This window comes from Pinus tabuliformis, chromosome 3_2 (assembly GCF_031772625.1).
Source record: "Pinus tabuliformis cultivar Carrire ecotype Pingquan chromosome 3_2, CPIR1, whole genome shotgun sequence".
Taxonomy (NCBI): Eukaryota; Viridiplantae; Streptophyta; class Pinopsida; order Pinales; family Pinaceae; genus Pinus; species Pinus tabuliformis.
In genome coordinates this window covers 631966058-631990579 of record NC_142302.1, presented here as the reverse complement: position 1 = coordinate 631990579, position 24522 = coordinate 631966058, and the positions used below count along the sequence as shown (strand labels likewise).

The 24522-nt window shown below is 34.5% G+C and overlaps 1 protein-coding gene across 1 annotated transcript; it reads left to right on the top strand.

Annotated features, from left to right (window-relative positions):
* The first annotated feature begins 12123 nt into the window (after nucleotides 1-12123).
* LOC149182210 (zeatin O-xylosyltransferase-like) lies at nucleotides 12124-13557 on the top strand. The gene has a single exon (XM_089414480.1). The coding sequence runs from the start codon at nucleotides 12124-12126 to the stop codon at nucleotides 13555-13557; it is 1434 nt and encodes a 477-aa protein (XP_089270606.1).
* The last annotated feature ends 10965 nt before the right edge of the window (nucleotides 13558-24522 follow it).

The following is a 24522-nucleotide window of genomic DNA, read 5'->3' as shown; positions in this document are numbered from 1 at the left end:
AGGGTGTTTATCGCAATGACAATGAAACTCTTTATAATTTTGACAGACTTTGGATGAGCTGCGAAGAAATTCTCTACAAATTTCTTTGTCAAATAAACCTCAATGCACTATAGATGATACATCTTATGGAACGCATCAGCCTTTAGAGAGGAAATAGTTCCACCTTTTATATTTAAAATAAATTATTGCGTCAAATCTATTTCTCTCATCTCCCTTCTAGTCAAGTCATTATAAAGCATGACTGGTGGTCTGGTGGTGACTCGACAAATCTCATATTTTCTAATGTTGCACTTTGTCAAATAGTCTTACTTTGTGAATCTCATATTTACTTTGTGAATCTAATTGGGAATTAGCATAGATTCGTTAAATCTCACCCCAATCAAGATGAGTCTTGTTTCCATCGAAGGCCCCTATGTGTCCATGAAATATTTCACTCATAGGCAATTTGGGCAACATGGAATCTATAATTACTATCTTTTGTCATTTTCCCTTGCATGCTTTTTATATTTTGTCGAGTAAATATTTCTTCCAATTTTGCATCCAAACAAAATTCACTATAAATGCTTCAAAATATATATGTATTCATGCAAAGAAATTAAAACCAACCATAGAAACTTACTCATACATAAGTTTGACCTAACGTAGTTGGATTGGCAAGTAGTGGGTGAGGCTCTAGTGCAAGGAATGACAATTGAGTTAAGGGACATAGTAATTAGGCAGACAAAAAAATAATGGAAGGTGAGTCTTCATCGAACAATTTAAAATAATAATATATAATAACAACTAGATGATATTTTTAATGCAAACAATAGTAGAACAACTAGATAATGGTACTAATGCAGCCTTGGGTAGCAGTCATGCCAATGGGAACATATTGGGACAACTATTGAGGGGAAGTTGGCAAAAAACATAAGCCTAGATATTATTCATTAGAGGAATCCACCACCAAGGAATTGTTAATTTTTGTAGCTTGGGAAGTACTCCAAGCCCTAGTGTTCATGGTTTGGAGGACAAAGTGCCACAAGGGCATCTTGTGGGCTTGGAACCCAAGTATGAGGTTTTGGAACCCATCGATATTTGGGATAAAAATATGATGGATTTACTACATATGATGAATGAGGATGATAGTTCTTGGAAAGATGATTCCAACGCAATGAAAATCGTCTGAATCTGATTTGTTGTTAGAGAGATAAGAATTTTTTAAGTTGACTAGTAATTATTGGTTGTCAAGTAGGCCGATTTGAAGAGCCAATGGATGTGTCACTTCAAATGTGAATTTAATACCTTATTTATGGTATATATAGAAGGTGATATGGGGGTGATAAAAGAATCCATCTTGTCCAACATTCATCGAAGATAGCTCTGAAATTCGGATGCCCTAGTTGCAGCAAGAAAAGGGTCAAGGGACAACATGAGAATAAGTCTAAATTGAAGGCCAAGGAGCAGTGTGGGAGAGGTATGTTTGGAGGCCGAGTTATAGGAACGATTATGTACCTTCTAAGGGTTGTTTGAGGGCTAAAAAGGAAGTTTTTCTAGGGTTGAGATGCTGGGCTACTAGGCCAAGGAGAAGAGGACATTACGTTGTTGTTTAGGAGTTGTTTGGGCATTGTTTGAAGGGTTGTTCACTACAGGATTGTTGTGTGTTAGGCCGCAGACCATAACACCACAACAGGGGCTTGCATAGGGCATGTTAAGGGGTTGGTGTATGCCCTAGATAACAACGTAGCAAGGAGGATTCCTTCAAGGGTATGTCACAGTTGATTGAAGGGTTGTTTGGGGACTTTCAAAGGAGTTAAGGGCTACAACAAGTGCCCTAACCAACACTGTCACAAACAACAGTATGCAAACATAAAGGACAACAGTGTTTTGTGGAGGAACGTTGGGTCAAGAAGTGACCAGTTTGGATCAGATTTTTGTGCAGCCTATTGGTGCCATGTAGATGACATTCCGTGGTGGTGAAGTGTCATCTTAGGGGAAGAATCGATAGTGAAGAGATTTGGTGTCATAAAGATAGTTTGAGGGCAGCGAGTTGGCTACCCAAAGTAGCCCTAGATGAGCTATCTTGAAGGAAGAAGAGCAGTTGAAGGTTGGGTGAAGGTCAGTGCTGAAATTCAACACTTTGATGGATGAAAGTTGTTGCTAGCCTAGCATATTGGAGCTCTGGAGTTAGGCCTACACAGAGAATAGTTGATGAGCCCATGTTCATTGTAGTAGACATGACTTGTAGCAGTGATAGGAGGCAGCCCTCTTGGAGTCTCGATGTGTAGATGCCTTGATGGACTAAGGCACTACTAGTGAGCAGTACAGAAGCGAAGGACAGGAAGGACAAGATACGACATCGAAATTGCGCAACGAAGTTTGTCATTATATCTTGTATACCATAGGCTATTGTATTATTCAGATTTGGTTTAATATAACGAAGATTGGGATTGTACAATTTTGTTTAAAACCGTGTATATTGTGCATATGTGATTTATTGCTTTATATTTTTGCTATGCAAAGTAGTTTATGGTTGATATTCTTGGTTTGGTAGCGTCGGTGATTTTGAGACTCTAACCTATACCCAAGGTCGTGGAAATTCAATAGGAATATGATCCATTATGAGACGTGTTGGAGGATCGGCAGATCTCATTTAGAAATGCCCCAGCCATTAATGTTATAAAGTCATGTTAGTAGTTGTTATAGCTAATATTAATATGCCATGGATTGAAGAATACACAGAAATGTTCATGGCAAGTAACATATGCTCATTAGATAAATTTTGAGTTATAAAATGGTTCTCCTAAGGAATATTATAAAATAATAGTGGAAAGAATAAAATAATACTAGATTAACTCATTAAGTTTTGGAGGGAAAAAAGAAAAATCTACTTTTTCAACTCATATTTTCATCTTATCTCCCTATGATTTTACTCAAATTTCAAGCGAGAGGAGTCATTGGATGCTGAAATTAATTTTCAATATGAGTGCCCATGTTTCATACTTTAAATGGACCCTACTACATGAAAAAGTGTGATTGCAATCACATTTTTTCATATATTTCACATTTTCCGTGTAGTAGTGTCTATCGAAAGTATGCAACATAGGTACTCCTACAACGCAAAATTAATTTTTGCATCCAACAAGTGTTCCTACTCGCAATTGGAGTAAAATCATAGGGAGATAATCTTAAAACACGAGTTGAAAAAGTTTTTTTTTTTTTTACCTTTCTACTCAAAAAATGGTGAATCAGCCCCCATGGCTGACATCATCATACTGAATCCTATTGGTTCTTATAGAGTTTATTTTTATTTTACATTTTTGTTTTGAGGACCATTTTTTACCTCAAAATTTCTCCAATGAGTTGGAGAGAGCGTAAAGGAAATGCACCAATAGGGGGGTGGCCCACTCCTTGAAACAAAAGGTTAACCAAAACTGCAAGGCTAAAACTTTTCTCCTTTAGGGTCGGCACTATATTCAGGAGAAATCAACATACATTGATACCACTCTTGAGAAATTTCACTAACTTTTGACCTTTGATACAAGTTATATAAGAGCAGTAGAAATATTCCATCACTATAACATTGATGTTGGAGGATTGGAATGAAATTGAACTTGTTGATGCGATGAACATTAAAACATCTGACCTTTCATCTCCGATATTGATTACTCTTAGAAAAATGGGAGAGAAACCTTTCTTAGTGAGTGTTTCTCTTGACTGGAAACTAATCATCTCACTGATGTTTCTTTCGTCCTATTAAAATAATTAGAGGAGGAGAGGCACTCTATTATGTTGGAGGAAGAATATCAATGGAGACTCAAGATTAGAGCCATCTGGTTAGCTTCAGGTGATAATAATACTAGATTCTTCCATCAGTTTGCAAATGTGAGGAAATAATCTCACACAATATAGAATATCTCTGATTCTAATGGTTCGTTGCTAAACTTGTACGAGGATAAATTAGTTTTTGCAGTTCACGACATTCAATCCCTCTTTTAGGCCCCTCAAGGATATCCTATATAGAAAATTCTATAGGTGGTGGAAATTTTTCCTAATGTAATATCAAGGGAGATGAATGCCACTCTTTTAGAAGAGGTCACTAAGCAAAAGATTCTGGGTGCTCTAAATTTAATGCAGAATTTAAAGTTCCCAAAGCATGATGGTTTTCTTGTAGAGTTCTTCTTAATTTTTTATGACTTGATAAAATAGGATTTGTTTAACATAGTTAAGGAACCACAAAGTTTTGGTAAAGTTCTAGGATCTTTCAACACTTATTTTCTATGTCTTATTCCAAAAACACAAGAGGTGACTTCGTTTGTGGACTGCAAACCTATAACATGTAGTAATTTGATCTATAAGTTGATATCAAAGAGAACTTCTAAGCATGTACTCGATACTTTCATCTATGAGAACAAATTTAGTTTCCTTCGTAATAGGAAGTACCATGATGAAGTGGGTTTGGCTTAGGATATTTTCCATTTAGTTAAAACAACAAAATTGAAAGATATTATTTTAAAGTTGGACCACTCCAAAGCATATGATAGGGTGGATTAGACCTTCCTGTAGTTGGTCCTCATCCAATTGATATTTGTGTTTCAAATGGTTAATTGGATCATGGGATTCCTACAATAAGCCTTCTTTTTCATTTTGATTAATGGAGTCCCATCATATTTCTTCAATGTTACTCGTGGGCTTTGACATGGATGCCCCTATCCCCTCTTTTATTTCTTCCTGCTGCAAATTATTTCAACATGATCTTAATGAATACAAATATAGTAATATTCTCCGTGGTGTGAGTATTTTTGATGAGGTGGAGGTTTCCCACCTCCCTTCTTCTTTTCTTTTTCTTTTGTCAAGTTGTTTATGATTCTCCAAGCTTGACCTATAGCTTAAGGAGCTGCGACCCAAGGGAATATAAGTTGTCAAAGTCACTTGAAGATCGCACTCGACTTGGGCTACACCAACCCTTAGCTAACTAGATTTTTAGCATGTCTCCTCCCCCTAATACAAGGAACAACCACCCCCCGTGAGGTTTGATCCAAGTCACCTTTCTGACAAGGCTCGTCCTCAACTGATTGTGCTAGTCGGATTTGACTTCCCACCTCCCTTTTATTAATGATATGTCAGTTTGTATTTTAGGGGATAATAGATAATTTAATTCTCTCAAATGTTCCATTGACCTATTTTTCATATCCATTAGAATTAATAAGTTCAGAAAAATCATGCATCATTTATAATAACCTCTCATATGAAAATACAATACAATGGAGCAATTTGTTCTAATTCCTTGATAAAGACTCATACATAAGGTTGAAGTATCTTGGATTTTTTATCAAGCCAAATAAACATCGAAGAATTGACTAAGGATGGATGGTGGAAAAGGTGAAAAAACGTATTACTTTATGGGAAAACAAGTTTCCATCTTGAGGAGGGTGCCTAGTGTTGATTGAATCAGTCCTAGAGAGGATTCATGTGTATTAGAATTCTATCACAGTGGTCTAGAAAAAATCCTTTCAATGATAAGAAAAAATAAATTTCATTTTTCATGGTCAAGAGATTTAAATAAACATGGAATGGATTTAGTAAAATGGCCCCAACTTTTTTCCTCAAAAGATCTTGGGGGATGGAGGTTAAAGAATATTCAATTATTCGCTAAGGAATTGGCTGGAAAGAATTTATGGTGTTTGTTCATTGGAAACTTGCTTTGGTTTAAAGTTTTACAAGAAAAATATTTTCTATGGATTTCCATAGTGAATTGGTACAAGCATCTTAACAAATCAGCCAGGGGGTCAAATGTATGGAAGGCATTCGACGAGGTTTCTCCTCTAGTGGAGAAATGTCTGGCTTGGTGCATTAGGGAAGGATGTATGATTTGATTTGGAAAGGATTTATGGTATGGTGTTGGAGAAAATTTTTATTACCCCCCCTACTATAGGAGGCTTTTAGGTGGTTACATATCAATGTTTTGGTGGATGCAAGATCCCAAAATCCTCAAGCTAGGGGAATACTCGATTGGAAATATGCGACACTTAAGGGATTATCTAGGACATTAGAGATATAATGGGATGGATATGTTAACTTACTAGTTAGAAACTATATTTATAAAAGGAATGAGGTTCTTAATAGAATATATTGGTCAAAAAATCCACAATCAGAAGATTTTTTTTCCAAGCTCAGGTATCAGGCATGGTTTGAGGAGACTTACATCAACCCGACAAGATGGTGGTAGAAGTTCATTTGAGGTGCCTTGATACCATTAAAATCAAAACTTGAAACTTGGCTGAATTTGAATGAAAATTTGCTTACTTGGGACAACTTAGTTAGATGAGTATGGACTCAACCAAGTTGGTATGTATTATGTAAGGAAAAGGAAGAATCCGACATGCATTTGTTTACGGGATGCAAATACTCATCAATGATTCATGAGTTCCTGTGGGATTCTTATAAAGCAAAGGCATGGTGGTTGGGAAGAGCACTAGGTGATGCCTTTCATGCTTGGTGGTCTGATAATTTGATGCTCCCTTTTGATGGTTTTCCCTCTTTCTTTATCTCTCTTATATGGAGGTATTGGAATCTCTGTATTTTTCAAAACTCCTTCATGCCTCCTAAGATCTATGATATTAAGGTCACTACCTTAGTTAGGTAATATAAATCTCATCTAAATCCATTTAAGCACCAAATTTTGATCATGATTGCCATAAAATATGAAACCCCCTGTGAGTATTTTGACTGAGCTAGTCAAGGACATCCCCTTCATTTTCGCGTGGGGTGGTGTTGTATTTTAGTCACTCACATTTCATGTATGGAGGATATGCATTGAGCAGGGGGTCAAATAATAAATTATAATTTTCAACTTTATGGGTTGTATTGGAATTGGAAAAGAATAAAGGGTTATCTAGGCTACATGTTTTTGGGGATTCACCAGTGGTCATTAATTGGGATAACCATAAGGTAGAAGTCTTCGGCATTGGACTCAACTACCTTCTTCTCAACAGTCGATCTGTTGAGACTTCTTCCAAACATATTTATTATTTTCTTATCTTCCATGAGTTAAAAATGGAAGTGGATGGCATCTTTTGAGAAGGCCCTCACCCTCCTGATGGGCTCTATAGGGATGCATGAATGTGATGATGGGAATGAGATTGAATCCATGGAGACCAATTTCTCCTTCTAGTGGTCTTCCATATCATCAAGTTTTTTTCTCCTTTTGATTTTTGTAGCACGTACCAATAATGTAGTACAACAACAGGAGGTAAAGTTTTGGGTGTTGAGGAAGATATAGGAGCAGTTTTGTACAAATTTTCACAAATCAATTTTTTTTTATTCGATTACTAGTGTACAAAAAATGGATAACTTATGTATATATTAAATTTATTTATAATATAAACAGATTTTTTCTTCAAAAAACAAGAACCTCATATTAAAGATTTCTTATTTTCACTATAAATTTATGAGATCTATTATGATGGACTATCCAATGGAATATCCATGATAATTTATGGATCAATATGGAGTAGAAAATAAATATCCTCTTTGAGACTCTCATTATTGTGATTATTTTATATCTATGTGAGGTTTGAGGATGCAATATCTCTAAAGAGTCATGCAAAGAGATAGAATAGATATAAAAGTAATTTATAACCTATAATCTGAATATTAAAGTAAATATACCCAACCTATCATCCTCATTGAAGCAAGCATTTCCCATATTGAGAGAATGGCTATGACAAAGTATCCAATGTTTAAGAAGAGGTTAAACATATCAAAGACGAGAGACTTCCAAATCCACCTTTGGGTCAATAAGGATGGCATAAGGATGCTCGATCTTTGCTACACCATTAAATGTTAAATAAATAGATTATGTTGTGGAAGAAGGGTTATATTCAAAAGTATTATTACATCAAAATTTAAGGAGAAATTTTATGTGATGAGTTAATGGAGAAAATGTAATTAAGATATTATAAGGAGGTGTTGAACACGTATCTCAAAAATCAAAAGTATCTCTCTATCTTGACTAGTGTAAAGAAGAAATTAAGCACTAATAAAATAAGAAGAAATTCCCAAGAGTTCCATATGAAATTGGGTGTTGGTCAATTACCAAAACCCATTCGGATAAAATATTCTATCATGTTTGCGACACTAAGAGCGTTGAAGTAAAAAAAAAACACTCTCTTAAATTTTTCATCATATACTCAAACTATATCTAAATTTCAAAATATTTTCCAGAATATTGACCTTATTAACCTTTTAACTCACCACAACTATGGTGACCTTGGAACTCCATAGACTTCTTAGTAATTCCAAGTTATATCTTAACCCCTCAATGTCAAATAAACCATTTTGGATCTCTATGAACATTAATCATCGTCATCTTATTTAGCATCATCATTTAATAATTAAGTTATAAAAACTAATCCTTATCCTATATATTAATTCTCTTTCAAAAATTAGTATTTCTTATATATTTTATTTTAAAGATTAACATTAACATATACATGTATGTGCATTCCTCATCACTTTTGTGGTCATCTAAAGTAAAATAATCACAAACCAAAAAAAGTCATAAAAGAATTAATCATGATTTGGAATAAGTCTTAAATTTCATAAAATATTATCTTTGTTATAACATTTTTTTCTTAAGATTTTTATCTCTGATAAACTAATATTAATATATTTTCAACACCTTTTTCACAATAACTTGAAATTGAATTCATATCAAAACTATGTTTGAGGCACAACCTTATATCAAAGTTTTGTAAAACTGGAGAGATAAGGCTTTGGTATACAATGCTTTCAATTTACTTGAATTTAAGAAATATCTAGTCTAAAGAGGCTCTTAGGCTACATTACTATAGTATCTAGTAGTATAACATTTTCAAAACACACCTAAAAGTATATAGGATTTGGTAAACATAATATATCTCAATAGCAGGGTTGTGAGGATCTCCATGAATTCTATCCCTATCTTGAGCTAAAATTGATACATTAAGATCGAGGATGTCTAGTGTTGATATGATTATTGAATTTCCATTGGAAGGGGAACCAAGTTGTCTCTGCTTCATGGTTGATAGAACATCGTCGAGTTGTTTCCACAAGCATAAATATCATCCTTTGTTCATTGAGTGTGTGTCCTATGATAAATTAGTATCTACATGGATGTAGGGAGGCTAGACACCATTTGATTATATATCATTTTTAATTCCATGATTATAGTCTACATTGTTGTATTTGTTTCTAAATATGTCCCCAAAGTGTGCCATGATTTCCCTGTGTGTTAGCCATCATTCTTCTCCATCCAAGTTAGTTTTCATTGCAAAGAAATCCTCTATTAAACTTACTATAGAGAGCATATGGTTGATCAAAGTATGTTGCATGCAATGCAATCTATAGGCCTCAATCCAAAAATATTGTCATAGTAATAGATTGTGAGAAAGTAAAAGAAGTGATAAACGCATCATGTGCGTCCAGAACAGAAACCATGAAGTTAAACCTTCTAGCATGGCTTGTGACTAAATCTAAATTTAAAATAAGGTTTAATCCCACAACAACCTATGTGTATGCTCCTGAATCATCATTATCCATCAAGTAGATTACATCGGACAAAGTGTCATCTAAAATCATAGATGATACATTGGCACAATGAAACATCTATCTTGCGTATTAATTAATGATGCAAAGTAAAGCAATAGCCAACAATTTAAGCATCTCCCCACTATCATTGTTTTTCCACATTTTGAATAGATGACTCATCAATTTAGTTTTCATTCAAGCCCCTACCTTAATGCAATCTGACTTCAGCACACTCTATGAGTCATAATCAACTGCATGGTATATCTTGGCATACTCATGTCAACTTCTATCAAAAGAAACGAAGTTGTGGAATGATAGGTCTCGCAATAACAAGCTTGGCCAGTACCTCCTCCTTATATGCATTATTGTAGGGGAAATCATACCACATCAACCTAAGGGAGATTAATTTCATGCTTGCATACCTCATCATCTATAAATTTTCCACCTATATCCAACCTTTATGGTCACCTAAATATCTTAATTTTTTTTACATCCTTACGGGATAGAGAAAACTCTCTTTCCTAATAATCATCAAATTTCCAAGTACCAAATCGACTCCTTATTAGTGATCAAATTTCCAAGTACCAAATCGACTCCTTATTAGTCATTTTATCAAATGTTTTGAAAACATGAGTTATGATTTAAATAAATATTTCCTAAATATCCTCCCATACCAACTATTAGATAACTAATTAAATTCACTAATTAAATAACTAATTAACTTCTTGAAATATCTTACCATAAACCTTGGAAAATAACATATGCTTCTCCAAACTTGTTACTGCCATTTCCTAGGCCCTATGCATATGTTTTTCAACTTTTCCATATTAAAAAAAAATACCACATAGTTACCTCCCCTTTTCGACCATTTATTTTTTAAACATTATTTTTTTTTATTCGTTAATGCTTATAATTTATTTTTTAAACATTATTTTTTTTTATTCGTTAATGCTTAGGTGTTATAGTTGTCATTAGATAAGCAAAAAAGAAATTGTATAAATGGACACAAAAGCATATCCTTTTAGGATCAACTAAAATACCATGGTACAAAGGTATATGCTTTAAGGATCGACTAAAAATTGTATTTGAAAATAGCTAGTCTCAAATGCGTGCCATGATATGATATCATCTTACAAAATCAATCCATATGTTTGTGTGAAGTCCATCTCGTTTATCTGTTTAATTAATCCATATCGAAAGTATCTCGTCATGCCGCGACAGAAGTGCTCTCTTCCAAATCAGGAAATATATACTCTATAATTAATTAATTAATTAATACACGCATTGCGCACACGTGACGATGAATAAAAAAGAGCAGTGCCTTCAACGTATGGAATGCATTTATTTATTTTCTGATAACATTCATGCTCTCTTCTTGTCTCCTGGTATTGGTATTGAGCATGGTGCTGACTTTTCACCAACATTGTGTTGATTTTTCAAGGGAATGGAATATATATGGATAGGATTGTGATTTTTATGGGTTAAAAAATTAAAATTAAAATTAAAATTAAATAATTTAAATTTAATTTTTTTTAAATTTGTATGGGATTTTGATTAAAAATAATCAAGAAGAAAAAAATAAAAAATTAAGAAGTTATTTTGTTTATTAGTTAGAATATATATAGAGAGTTTGGTTTAACTATTGTTTATTTGAGGTAGTTTTTGGGTTAAAATATTGTGTATTTTTAGTATTTTTTCATCCGGGTGAGAAATTAGATATGATAAAAATATAATCTTACCAAACTTACAGAAAAAATAATTTTGTCTATCTATTATAGCTTTTTTTATTTAAAATATTTTTTTATTATATATATAAATTTTGTATTATGAAAAATCCTTAAAACACTTAAATTGTAAAAATTCAAAATTCAAATTAAATTTATGGTTTCAACCAATAATTATAAAATTCCAAAATAATTTAACCAAAACAATATTCCCACAAAAATGCTGAAATTTATAAAAATAAACCATTTTAATTCAAAATTTCCACTCACCTGTTCCAATAATTAATATATATATATGTGATGTTCCAATAATTAATATATATATATGTGATGTTCCAATAATTAATATATATATATATATATATATATTTACAATTTTTTATTTAAAATATCTTTTCGTTACATGTATATAGAATATACAAATTTATCATTAAGAAAAAACTCTAAAATACTTTAATTAGGAAGAGTTTATATAAATTCATCCTTATGAAAAATCTCTAAAATTTAATTTAATTGTGAACACTTTATATCTCAACTCAAATTTATGAGTTGGACACATCCTCATTGAATTCTAACCCATTTTAAAAACAAATAAAAAATCCACAGAAACTCCCAAAGCTATCGCACAGCCAGTTTAAGTTAAAAAGAAATCATAAAAAAACCATTTCAAGTAAAATCAGAAATCATGAAAGATATTGATATAAATAGAACGCAATACTACTGAAATCTCACAGACTCTGTGTAGAAGGAGAACGTGGAGAGCTGATTTGATCTCACGCCCACCCTTCGCTTCGACTCTTCGTTGCTTTATTGCTGCGAATTCAAGAGGCAAATTCGGCTCCATCGCAACATGGCCATGGAAGGAAGAGGAAAATTATACGTAGTAGCGTTGCCCTTCATAGCGCACAGTCATTTCAATGCATTCTTGCACCTCTCAAGAATGCTGGCCACCAGGGGAGTAACAGTCATCTACGTTAGCCTCCCTTCAAACATCCAAATTCTCCGACCCCGAGTGCAGGGATGGGAAGATCTCCCCATCCATTTCCAGGATTTATCGGTTCCGGACTCTCCTCTGCCAGCGGGCAGCCAGAACGTGAACAACATTTCCCGCGACATGCTGCCGCTGGTATTCGGTCTCATACAGAAAATGCAGGAGCCACTGGAGGCTCTAATGGCGGAGCTGACAGGGCGTGAATATTACGAATCACGGGGACTTCCACCACCCGAGCGCCTGGTTCTCATTTACGACATGTACATGGGATTCTCGGCCGCCGCGGCTGCAAAATTCGGCATCAGTTCCTTCGTGTTTTTACAAATGAGCGCGAAGCTGTGGCTGTGCGCGGAAGCGAAATGTTGGGACCAGCAGGAACCTCTGCTGGCGGTGGCGGACATTATGAGCAGGGTGCAGGCGACGCCAGACAGTATGTTAAGTCACGTCTATAAGGACATGGAGCTGACGTTGCGATTGGCGGACGGGATTCTCCTTAATACATTTGAAGAGCTGGAGCCAGAATTGGTCCATCACCTGGAGAGCTTTGGCGCCGGAGGCAGAAATGGGGCCGGGAAGCCCTTCTGGGCTGTGGGGCCGGTGATTGATATCTCCGGCGGGAACCACAAAACCCGACGGCCCCGGGACACCGAGATTGTGGAGTGGTTGGACCGTCAAACGCCGGGATCCGTCGTGTATGTATCGATCGGGTCGGAGTTGTCTCTTTCTCCGGCACAAGTGACAGAGCTGGCACTGGGTCTCGAGGCGAGCGGGCAGCCTTTCCTGTGGGTGCTGCGCCCGCCGAACTCAAAACTCGACGTCGACGTGGAGTCCACGTCGATGGCGGCGGAGTGGAAAGCGGAGGTGTTGCCGGATGGCTACGAGCGGCGGCTTGGAACTCGGTGCATGGTCGAGTGCTTCTGGGCCCCACAGTTAACAATCCTGGGTCACCGGGCGACGGGGGCTTTTATTACGCACTGTGGATGGAATTCGGCTCTCGAGAGTGTGGTGGCCGGCGTTCCCATGATCGCGCTGCCGCTGACAACCGACGGGCCGGCCAACGCCTTCATTTTGGCGCAGGCAAAACTGGCGTTGGAGATTAATATGAGCGATGGGTTCGCTAAAAAGGAAGAGGTGGAGAGAGCTGTGCGAAGATTAATGGCGGCGGACGAGGCGGCGGAGGTGTTGAAGCAGAGAGTGAAGGTGGTGAGTAAAGGCGCGGCGGCGGCCATCTCGAATGAAGGGGGAGCAGCGTGGAAGAGTTTGGATGCGTTTATTGAGTACTCGTCTAAATAAAATTATTAGAAAATATAATTAGAGTGTGGGTTTTAACTTTGTTGGGAGGTTGTGAATTTTAGAAAATAAAATAAGAACGTAGTATTTTAGTTTCAATTTTAGAAAATAAAACCAGAGTGCAGTATTTTAATTATGTTCGTTGTGTGTGGGGGTGAGTTGTGAAGGGAGGATTTTGAGATTGGACTTTACATCAAATGCAAGGTTTTCCTTGTGAACAGGTAGCAAATGTCTTGGAGGTGTTGGATTTGGGTCATTCATTGAAGTGTTATATGGAATTTTATTTTTATTTTAATTGATGATATCTTTAGATGGAATTTTGGAATTTTATTTTTATTTTAATTGATGATATCTTTAGATGGAATTTGAAGTTGAATTGGAGGATTATATGGATTTTTAATTTTAATTTATGAGAGATTAATATGAAATTTCAATTTAAATTGATTTATAATGGGTTAAAATTTTAATATATTATGGTTTATAGAGATTTATATGAAATTTAAATTTGAATGGATGTATAATTGGTTAAAATTTTAATTATTAGGTATGAAATTTAGATTAGAATTGAAAGTTTATTTGTATTATATTTATCGTTAGAGAAAGAGAAATTTGTTATAAAATTATTTTATTAATTTATTTTAAAAAATAAAAATAATTTTTAAATGTGGATAATAAAATTATCTATAAATTTTAAATTTAAATCATTTAATTGAATACATTATTTAAATAGTTAAATGTTTAAATAAGTAAATATTTTCATATTTAGTTATTTACAATAAAAGGATACAATGACATCTTGAATCTTTTTAGGATTGTATTTTAAATTGAATTTAAGGTGAATGCTTCACCAAGTTTCTATGACTAGGATGTTACATTGACATCTTGAATTTTTTTAGGATTGTATTTTAAATTGAATTTAGGGTGAATGTTTCATCAAGTTTTTATGACTGGGATGTTGATACGCACAAGGGAGCGTATATAAGCAACTCAAAAAAATTAGCAAAATTTTGGGGAAACAAAGAAGTTAGAGTTATAAAAAATATAAAATTATTATAAAAATTAATATATATTAATAATAAATAAAATTCCAACAATTCATCATTTTGTACTAGATTATTATGAATTATCATTTTTCCAATATACATTTAAAAGTAAATTGAATCCATATTTGACATTATGCAATGTTCCATCTAAATTCATCATTTGCCATTATGTAAGGTACATTTAAATTAAATTCAACATTTGACAATTGAAATTATGCAATGCGCATTTAAAAGTAAAATCATCATATGACTGAAATTATGTTGAAGTTGAAAACAATGTTATCGGGGGCAGTCATTGAACGGATAGATAGGGAACTAGTTAGAACAGGTAAAACAATCGGAACAAATAACTGATGAACCAAAAACACTCAAAATATCCAAATTTTACGGAAAAACATATATATTCATGTGCATCCATATGAATCCAAACCATTTATATACAAATAAGCAAAAGTTCTCATTTATATAGCATATAAGGGTGCACATAAGCAAAATAGCACCGAGTTCAATCCATCTCTAAATCGAAAGTACATCAACAAACAAGCTCCACATGGCCTCTAGCATCCAAAAAAAACATACATATCATCAAAATAATTGCCTATATTGGGATTTTCATCATCAATTTCACTCTATGCATTAAAATAAGACAGAAAAAGCATAGCATGTCAAGTCAACATTTTTTTTGAGTGATGGGTACTTGTTTTAGTTAGCTCGTGATAGAGGAGTTAGACAACCAATGCCATTGACATCAAGGTAGATAGAGGGTTTGATGTTCTTGGTTAAATACTACTTCCATGCCCTCTTACATGAAAAAATATAATGGAATGTTGCAATCCCCCCAATCCCGAAATGTAGGAAAACTCTTAAGCTTGTTGTATTTTGAGTGAGATCTAAAATTCTACTTTCTCCATTTGAAATATAATGAGATCAGAATCACTCTCAAACATCTTGAGTCATTTCATGGGAATGTTAAATTTTTTATTAAAATGATGAAAATGAAAGATAAAGGAGAATGTCACCTTTACCAATTAACATTACCATGAATCGCATAGCACTAGTAGGGAAACATAGTCAAATTCTAGTTTTCTCCTATCATAAATTATTGTCTTTTTGGAAGAAAAATGCATTCAAAGGGTCGTTGGAAACAATGTACAAAATCGTCATCCCCCTTTGGTCCCCCCTGCATCCCCCCTATAAGAGAAACACGTTCCCTCATCAAGGAAATGTTTTCCCGTGTTTCCCAGAAGGGTAAGGTGGGGAAATGTTTCCCTGAGAGTTTCCCCATCCTAAGAGCATGGGGGAGCATGGGGGCACACTCTCCACCCTGAGGGATGCATCCCCATGGAACACTGATTTATAATCATTACATTTGTTTATACAAAAAAGAGGAGACTTAGAAGCCTACCATTATACATTATACTAGTTAACAAAAAAAAAACCTAAGTTCACATTATATGGGGGTTGTCTTCTCTATGTGTTGTGTGTTATAACCAGTTTTGCATGTCCTTTTGTTGTTATCACTTGGCATAAATATGGTTCTTCCTTGTTATATAGAATGGGATTGTGTGAAATGTCGCCAAATTTTTCCAAATGATTTTCCTGGGGTCTTATTTTGGTAATCCCTTACTATTAGAGCAAGCGAAAACTCCATTTCAAAGACTAATACATAGGGGTCTTATTCTAGTAATCCCTTACTATTAGAGCAAGTGAAAATTCCATTTCAAAGACTCTAATATATAGGATTTTAAACTTGCTTTCAAAATATCTTTTGAACCTACTTGGTTTTCTCTTTGGAATTCTACACTTTTTCAATATTTAGAGACATAATTTTCTTTATAATTCACATTGTTTCCACATGTTTGTAGAATTTTGTGTCCCTTATTCTTAAGTACACTGAGACTATGACCCAATCCAACATATCTTGTAAGATAATATCTAGAAAGAGAATCTATTTGATTGTTGTATCCTATGTTTTTAATGTCACCATATATCGCTTCCCTTCCTCAAAGCACAAATCGTGGTACTACTACTCTCCCATGCCACTCAAGTTATGCACATCAAATAGCTTGGATGGGAGAATGAAAAAGCTCCATTATTTCCTTATGTCCCTTGTATTACTTCCCTCCTCTACCCTATTTCACTCTCAACATCATATCGTTAGAAAGTGCACCACACCTTGCAACCACATATGTCACCTACAGTTCAAAATAAGCCTTTTCCTAAGGGGTTCTCCTATCATGTGTGTCTAAAACAAGTTTTATTTATTAATGATTTAAATGTTTTAATTATGCACAAGTATTTAAATATGGATTTCAATTTTCATAAATTATAATATTGAGTAAAAAATAATTTATAATTATAAAACATATTTATGATTTTAAACTAAATATTTTCATGAGATTTTTATGGTTTAAAAAATCAATTATTATATTTATAAATATTAAATTTAAAATATATCATTTCGCATCTATTTTAATCATAAATATATCAAACTTTAAATAGAATCCAATCTCTAAAGGTCTAATTTTTTTTACATGTAAAACTTGAGGAAATAGTTGCACTTTAAAAGATTTGATTGCTCTTATCACTTGATAGATTAAGGGTTACTATAGATATAGCATTATTTATATTGAATTATATTTTTTTTTTGTCAATTAAAATGCTTCTATTAATTCCTCAACATATTACAACATAGCTGTCCATATTTCATTGTTCTTCCAGCCTCAAACCAACCATATTTTTTTGCTAGAAGAGAAGCATGAAAACTAATTACAAGGTGCCAAAATCTAGTAAGAACCCAATAAAAAAATACCACAATGACCAAAACACCCATATGATGAAAATACAACACACATACATTAACGAAAAAGAAGATTTGTCATAGCTCAAATATCTGGCTCCATACCTGATACCTTTGGAGGTCTAAGATCGCCATGAATATGGAATTATAAGTGAGCTAGTCTCGCTTCCATATGCACAATTCTCTTAGATAATCTCTTCTAGCCTCGTCAAAGTGAAGCCAAATGGTCCAACATTTTCCACTAATTGCATCGTAAGTCATCCATATTTCGTATGACCTCGTTACAATTGTCATGGTAGTTATGATACAACTATTCTAAGAGAAGGGTTACATAGCGAAGTTGGGGGTCAAAGGTGTCAAAAGGGGGAGGAAGAACCACACGACCAAGAGAATGGACCGGGACATGGACCATATCCTCCTCAAACTCTTCTTCCATACCACCTTCTACGCCGTCTCTACTGCATCCCCTCTATGTTCAGCTCACTTCCCTCTTGGCCCTAATCCTCTCGATAATTTGTTGCGTTTTCGATACATTTTTTATGCATCCCCAACTGGTTGAAACCAACTCCTTACCTCCACTAATACATTGATCAATGACAATAATTCCAAACCTTTGTGTTAGAGAATAAGGTGTCCAAAATGCCAAATCCAGGCAAATTTTGAGAAAGGAAATCCCCAATAAGGAATGCCACCTTTGAATTCAAATTTCCACTATAGAATAGCGTATGACCCCTCCTCAAAATGAATTCAATGCCATCGAGGTTAGCATAATATCCCCCAAAGAGAGAGAATTCTCCAGAATATTTGAAAACACCCCAAGAAACCCAATTCATATGGGCCAGAAATATAGGCCATTGCTAACCACCACAAACTAGGGATTCCTGCTCACAACAAAATCACAAAATTATGAGAACACCTAGGAAAAAACTCAGCTTGCCCCACAGTTGTTGCCACACCAACCTCTATTACAACCTTCTTCTCGAGAGTTAATATTATCCAAATCGGACTCTCGTGTAACCAAATCAAACCCCAAGAAACAATCAAAGGCTACCAAACCTAATTTGTGACTACAATTGACACTAATACTTGGGAAACCCAACTTTTCCTCAATAGATAATGGGTGCAAAAAGAAACAAATATAGATGAAAGACTCCACACTCCTAACAAACTAATAACATTACACTACGAAGGCCAAAGAGATAGTCAAGGAGGCTTACCAGATTGTCTAATGCAGAACACCAACTCATAAGCACTTCACTAGTTGAAAAATTCCATGTGCAACCCTCCCTCACAGAGCTAAACCAACTGCAGAGTAAATTGTGATCCCAAACTTGGTGAGTCTAGCCACCAACAAACCCCAGCATGTTTTCCATTTACAGTTGAGATTCATCGTCAAAGAGAACCAAATTTTAAGGAGCATGCACAATTTTGTTGCATGTTCAAACTCTTCTCACAACCATCCATAACCAATCTCGCTAGCACTACCATCTGTTTCACCATCTGGATATAAAATTACCACCCTAATCCTCAAACATTCCATGCATCTTGCATTGGATGCTACCATATCGCCACATGTGTCATGTTTTAATGTAAAAGAGGGGATAGTCCCCCATCCCATCCCTCATATGACCGTGGTCTTTCACTCCCATCAAGGTTATTGAATTACACGTTGATATAATATTCAACACTTTATATATTAGTGGCTAAGATGGATCTACTGGGAATTATATTGAACTATACGTTGTTAGAGCTTTCTTTTAATGTTGAATACTTAATGTTTGTTTTAAAATTTGTGTTTCTCTATTTTCTCAAATCACATGTAATGAATGAATTATAATAGTTTAATATTTTTCATTTTTTATCTACTTAACATGAAATCCAATGATGGCAACTATAAGAATTCAATATTTTCGTCGTTCACTTTTTTGTTACCAATGGTTTATGGTATAAAGATTACCCTAGGAATGATATCTATCAATATTTTAGCATCAATAGTTTCCGAATCTTTGAATATTTTCACCTCACAATGCATAAGCTTAAAATAAACCCTGAGAGAATTAGTATATGTATTGTAGATGTAAGATAAATATTAGGGAGGAGAGAGTTTTTCAACCATTTTCTTAATTGAAGAGAAGACCAGAATTCATAACTTGGAAAGATTCCTAAAGACAGCTAACATCTATAATATAGATATAAAATACATACAACTATTGAAGTATTCAAATACTCGTGTGTGCACGCATATACCTCACTTCAATGATCCTCAAACATTTGTAATGGATCATGTTCTACAAAACCAATGAAATTCATATTTTTTAATGAAATATGCTTTCCAGGGAAAAAAATTAATCTAATTCTAACTTTGACAACATCTCTCTTAATAAACAATAGAGAATATTTAAATGTCATTAATTTTATTAAATTTTGTAAAAAAATATATCCCGTATCATATTATTTAATAATAAAAGAATTATTGATTGGAGAAAGGAATTAAATCATCCCCATCCATGTTCAATTCTTTCAAGTGACATGATAGATGTTAATAGTATTAACAAGCTTGCACACATTGTTACATGTATGTAAATGATTTCATAATTTTTTTATGTATATGAATACTCCTTATAGATTTTTTTGGTATTGACAAACTTGCACTAAATGATTTCATTCTTTTTTTTTTTATGTATATGAAATCTCTTTTTCATTTTTTAAGGTATAATTGTGATATGATAGAAATTGATAGTATTGACAAGCTTTTCACACATTTTCAAATGTATGTAAATGATTTCATATTTTTTTTATGTATACCAATTCTCCTTTTCATTTTTAAAGGTACAGTTAAATAAAATTTTAGGTTGATAACTATAATTACACCGTAAGGTGTTTCCCTTTTGGATGCACTCTCCTCCCACCATATTTTCCGCCACTCTGCTCCATAAAATGATTTGTTACATGATTACATTATATCTCTCCATTAGTTTCATGTCGATAGAGACTAATTATGATGGATTTCATGCTAAATTTGAGGTTTCATGACATGTGTCTCCTAAGCTTCAATATTCCCTTCAAAGCTTATTCAATTTGGTCGACAGTTGTGTCAATCAAGTGTCGATACAAATGAGCCAAGAGTCAACACAAAAGAGAAACATTTGTTATTGACCTGGCCACATGTCAACGTACTTTATTTGTTATTCGAATCTAATTCCTTCCTAATGTGCATCCCATTGTCCTTTTCATCATCTTCTTCTTGTCTTATTTTCATTTTCACCATCATCTTCTTGTCCTATTGTCCTTTCCATCATCATCTTCTTGTCCTTATTCTCTCATTATATTGTCATATAATCCACCTTCTTATCCTTGTGCTCTAGGTATATAGTCATAGAATCCAGTTGCACATGACATGTGAAGATTTGGTGGATTGATTGACTTAATTTGTTGCAGATGACACAAAAAATATGACACTACACACAACTTCCAAAAGACTTTCATTCCCTTGCACAAATGGTTTTTATCCATTTATGTGTGTAGTGATATTTGTTTTTGTATTGCTATCATTGCTACTACCAAGTGTTAAGATTTTTGTTCACTACCTAATAATGTATCTAGATTCTTTCGGTCTCCACTCAAACAACTTCTCTAAGTTGAGAATTTTGTTCACTACTTAGTGTTAGCCCCCTAATTTTCTCTCTTTTTGCCATTTTCCCCTTCCTAAATCATAACCATTTACTGCTATTTTACCTCTCTTATACACCCTCATCTTGCACTAGTCCAAGAACGATGACATATTTCATATGCCCTTTATTTTTCATATTTTTAACTTAACTTAGCATTAATTAATTATTTATTACATGATTTCTTGCTTATAATCACTCTTTGTAACTTATCAATATCTCTAATGTTTATTTGGTAGTAAAGTACTTACCGTGACCGTTGATCCTAATGCAGGGTCAGATCTTGCACCGGTGCCAGCACAACAAATCCTTGCAGCAGATCCAAACCTCCTTGATCACCGCCTCGTTTTGAGTAGCTTCAGCCACGACAACAAGATAGATCTAAAGGTATCCAAGCTCCAGCCACGACAGCAAGGTTGATCCAAAGGCAGCCGATATTGAATTAATGAAGAACGAACAACTGGAGATTGGCTATGACCAGTTTTGTTGAACTGTCTAATTTTGAAGGCTGAAAAGCTAAATTCTGAATTTGGTTATGTAATTGGTTAAATGATCTTTTTAGCCTTTGGCAAAAGATCTATATAATGAAGAATGTAAATAGGATGAGATAGTTTTTTGGATAGAATTTTTGTATAGAACAGAGACACAGCCAGAGAGGTGGTAACAGGTTGATGTATTTTGTTATCGCCCGAATTTGGGCTGGACTATGTATTCACGCATGTATTTGCCTCAGTGAATTAATAAGAAGGGAGCTCCACCTCATGTTTTATAAATTGCATTTCTGTGTTTGAAGTTGATGAATTGATTAAAGTACTGAGCAGCGTTTTCATTTGAAAAGGAAACATGCTGGTTGGCTAGGGCCCAGCCAACCCAGCACGTTTACCCTATTTCTTGTTTCTTGTAATTTATGTTTATATTGTCAAGAGTGATTTAGTTTTTAGCACATGCATTCCTGTATGTGTGAAAACGGATCTGTTGTGTGAAGTAGATAGATTTCCTTTCTTGTACTTGATTTTAGATTGGTTTTCCCCGCCTGGTCCAAGCAGGAACCTACACCAGTGCACGTTGGTGTGATCTCTTTCTTTCTGCAATTTTTTTTTATTGGTTTTCCCCGCCTGGTCCAAGTAGGAGAAATGAACCTGCATCAGTGCACATTGGTGTGATGCAGCAAGCCTTTCTAGTATACTTCCCACAATTTTTCTTACTTTCATTAAACACTTTATGACAGGATAAATGTATATGGATTGTTTCTTTATTTCTGCACTCTGTCAAAATCAGAAACATTCATTTTTATGTGTGCAATTTGATTTAATAGTGTAATAGCACTTACAGTAACTAAACACTTATTTTAAGGATTAAATGCTAAGTGCAAGAAGCTCTGATCCAGTGCAAGAACTAGTTTCTTGCCACGGGATCTGAGTGCTTTGAACCTGGAAAAGTTCAAGCCCTTACAGGAAGTAAAACACCTTTAGTAAAGACACCATTTATACCCTCTGCATAAATCTATGTTCCTGCACTAGTGCAAGAAGACTGCCATAGTGCAGGACATATTAGTGCAAGAAGGAAATCTCTAAAGGAGCAGGTTTAAAGGGCCCATCTGATGAGACTACTAAGTGTCTCTCCTAAAGAAAAACACACACTAAGTAGTTGAACAATAGTTAGCTAGAGTGATTTCCCCTTTATTTCTAATCCCCTTTTGCAAATGCATTCTTTCTTGTTCCAGTGTTAGATTATTTTGACGGTTCAAGTTGCCTTTTTCTCTTTTTAGTTTGATCCTGCAATCTTTCCTTTAAAGAAAGTAGGGATTTATATTAGAAATATTCATACCATCTCTGGCATTGCCTGTCCTTTGTCTCTAAGTTTACAGATCCGCCGGGTTGCAATTTAAGTGTTGAGGAGTTTGCTTAAGTGTAATTCCTGCACCCAACATTTTGGCGTCGTTGCCGAGGAGGCGATTTGATTTAGTAAGAATTTTCTCATTATACAATAGAGGTAATATTTCCTTTATTTTTGCAGTATTGTTGGAAAAGTTTCTTGGAAGGAATTTTACTAGTGTTGATTGATTTCTGACAGCATTTTTATTAGAAGTTGTTTTGTTATTTTTCTTTCTTTTTTGAAATGAATGCCTAGAAAAGTTAAGGGTTCAAAGCCCATTGAGGGCCAAAAGAATTCTGAAAATAATTCTCATTTTGGGTCTCCTTCTGTGATCAAGAAGCCCAATCCAATTCAAACCCATCACGCAGGAACAATCCATCTAGATTCTGGTGACAACAACTCAGGTGTGGTCAAGTCTGTTGGGAGCAAAAGGGAAAAAATGGAAAACCATGAAGATCATGTGGAAGGGACTGGTGAAAACCAGGTAAGTGGGGAACAATCCAATTTTGTGTTTCCAATTTTGGACCCTCATATTTTGGTGCAAATGAAGAATATTCCACCATCAACTCTCCCTCATTTCCATGGTAAAGTTCATGAATATCCTGACTCTTTTTTATTCGAGTTCGATATTTTGTGTAGAAGTTATGATTATTCAACTGACGCTCAGAAGCTAAGATTATTTCCTATTACTCTCAAGGACTTAGATCTATGCTAGTTTATGGGGTTAGGAGGAAACACTATAGCCTCTTGGGATCATATGAAGAGAGTGTTTTTGTCTGAATATCAAGAATATTGCAAAACTTAGGACATGCAGGATGAGATTTTTACAATCATACAGGATGATGATGAAACTCTTGAAGATTACCTAGAAAGATTTCTGTATATTTTACAAAGGTCGAAACTTAAGCTTGATTCCAGTACTATTAGAACCTTGTGTTGAAAAATGTGCAACAAGAAATGTTAAATTTAAAATGTGCTAAAAATAGCATGTCTAAAAATAACAGTTTGGCCAGTGAGGTCATTGGCCACATTGGGTGAGAGCTGAAACTGCTAAAAATAGAAAGTTCTAAAAATAGAATTTATGTGTCTTCCTATTTATAGCAGTACCTGGTCAATCTATAGGAAGTAAAATTAATTTTGGTCTTAACAGCAATTGGAAATATTAATTAATTAATTCAGTTGAGTTAATTAGTTAAGGAAATTAGAATTTGAAGTCTTTGTGAGCATGAACATGAGTTGTCCCACTGATTGAGGAATTTATCCTTAATTTCCTCCACTGATTGAGGGAATAAGTATGAATTCTATAATGAGAGAATCAGTTGACTTAGTTCTAACTAGTAAAGTCCAGTTATATTATTTTAACAAGTCGTTAAAATAATAAAATATAGTTTGTTAATGCTTGCATGCATGTGACAACTATTATTTTAGATAACTGAGAATTCACTCATGGATAACTGTTGCATGTCAGTTCTGTCAGAGACCCAGTTGAGATCAGATGTGGGACAATGTACTATCAGATGCTTGACTATTTCTAGTAAGTAGTTTTTGCATGGTTGAGGAACCAGTGTCCTCAAAGATTGCG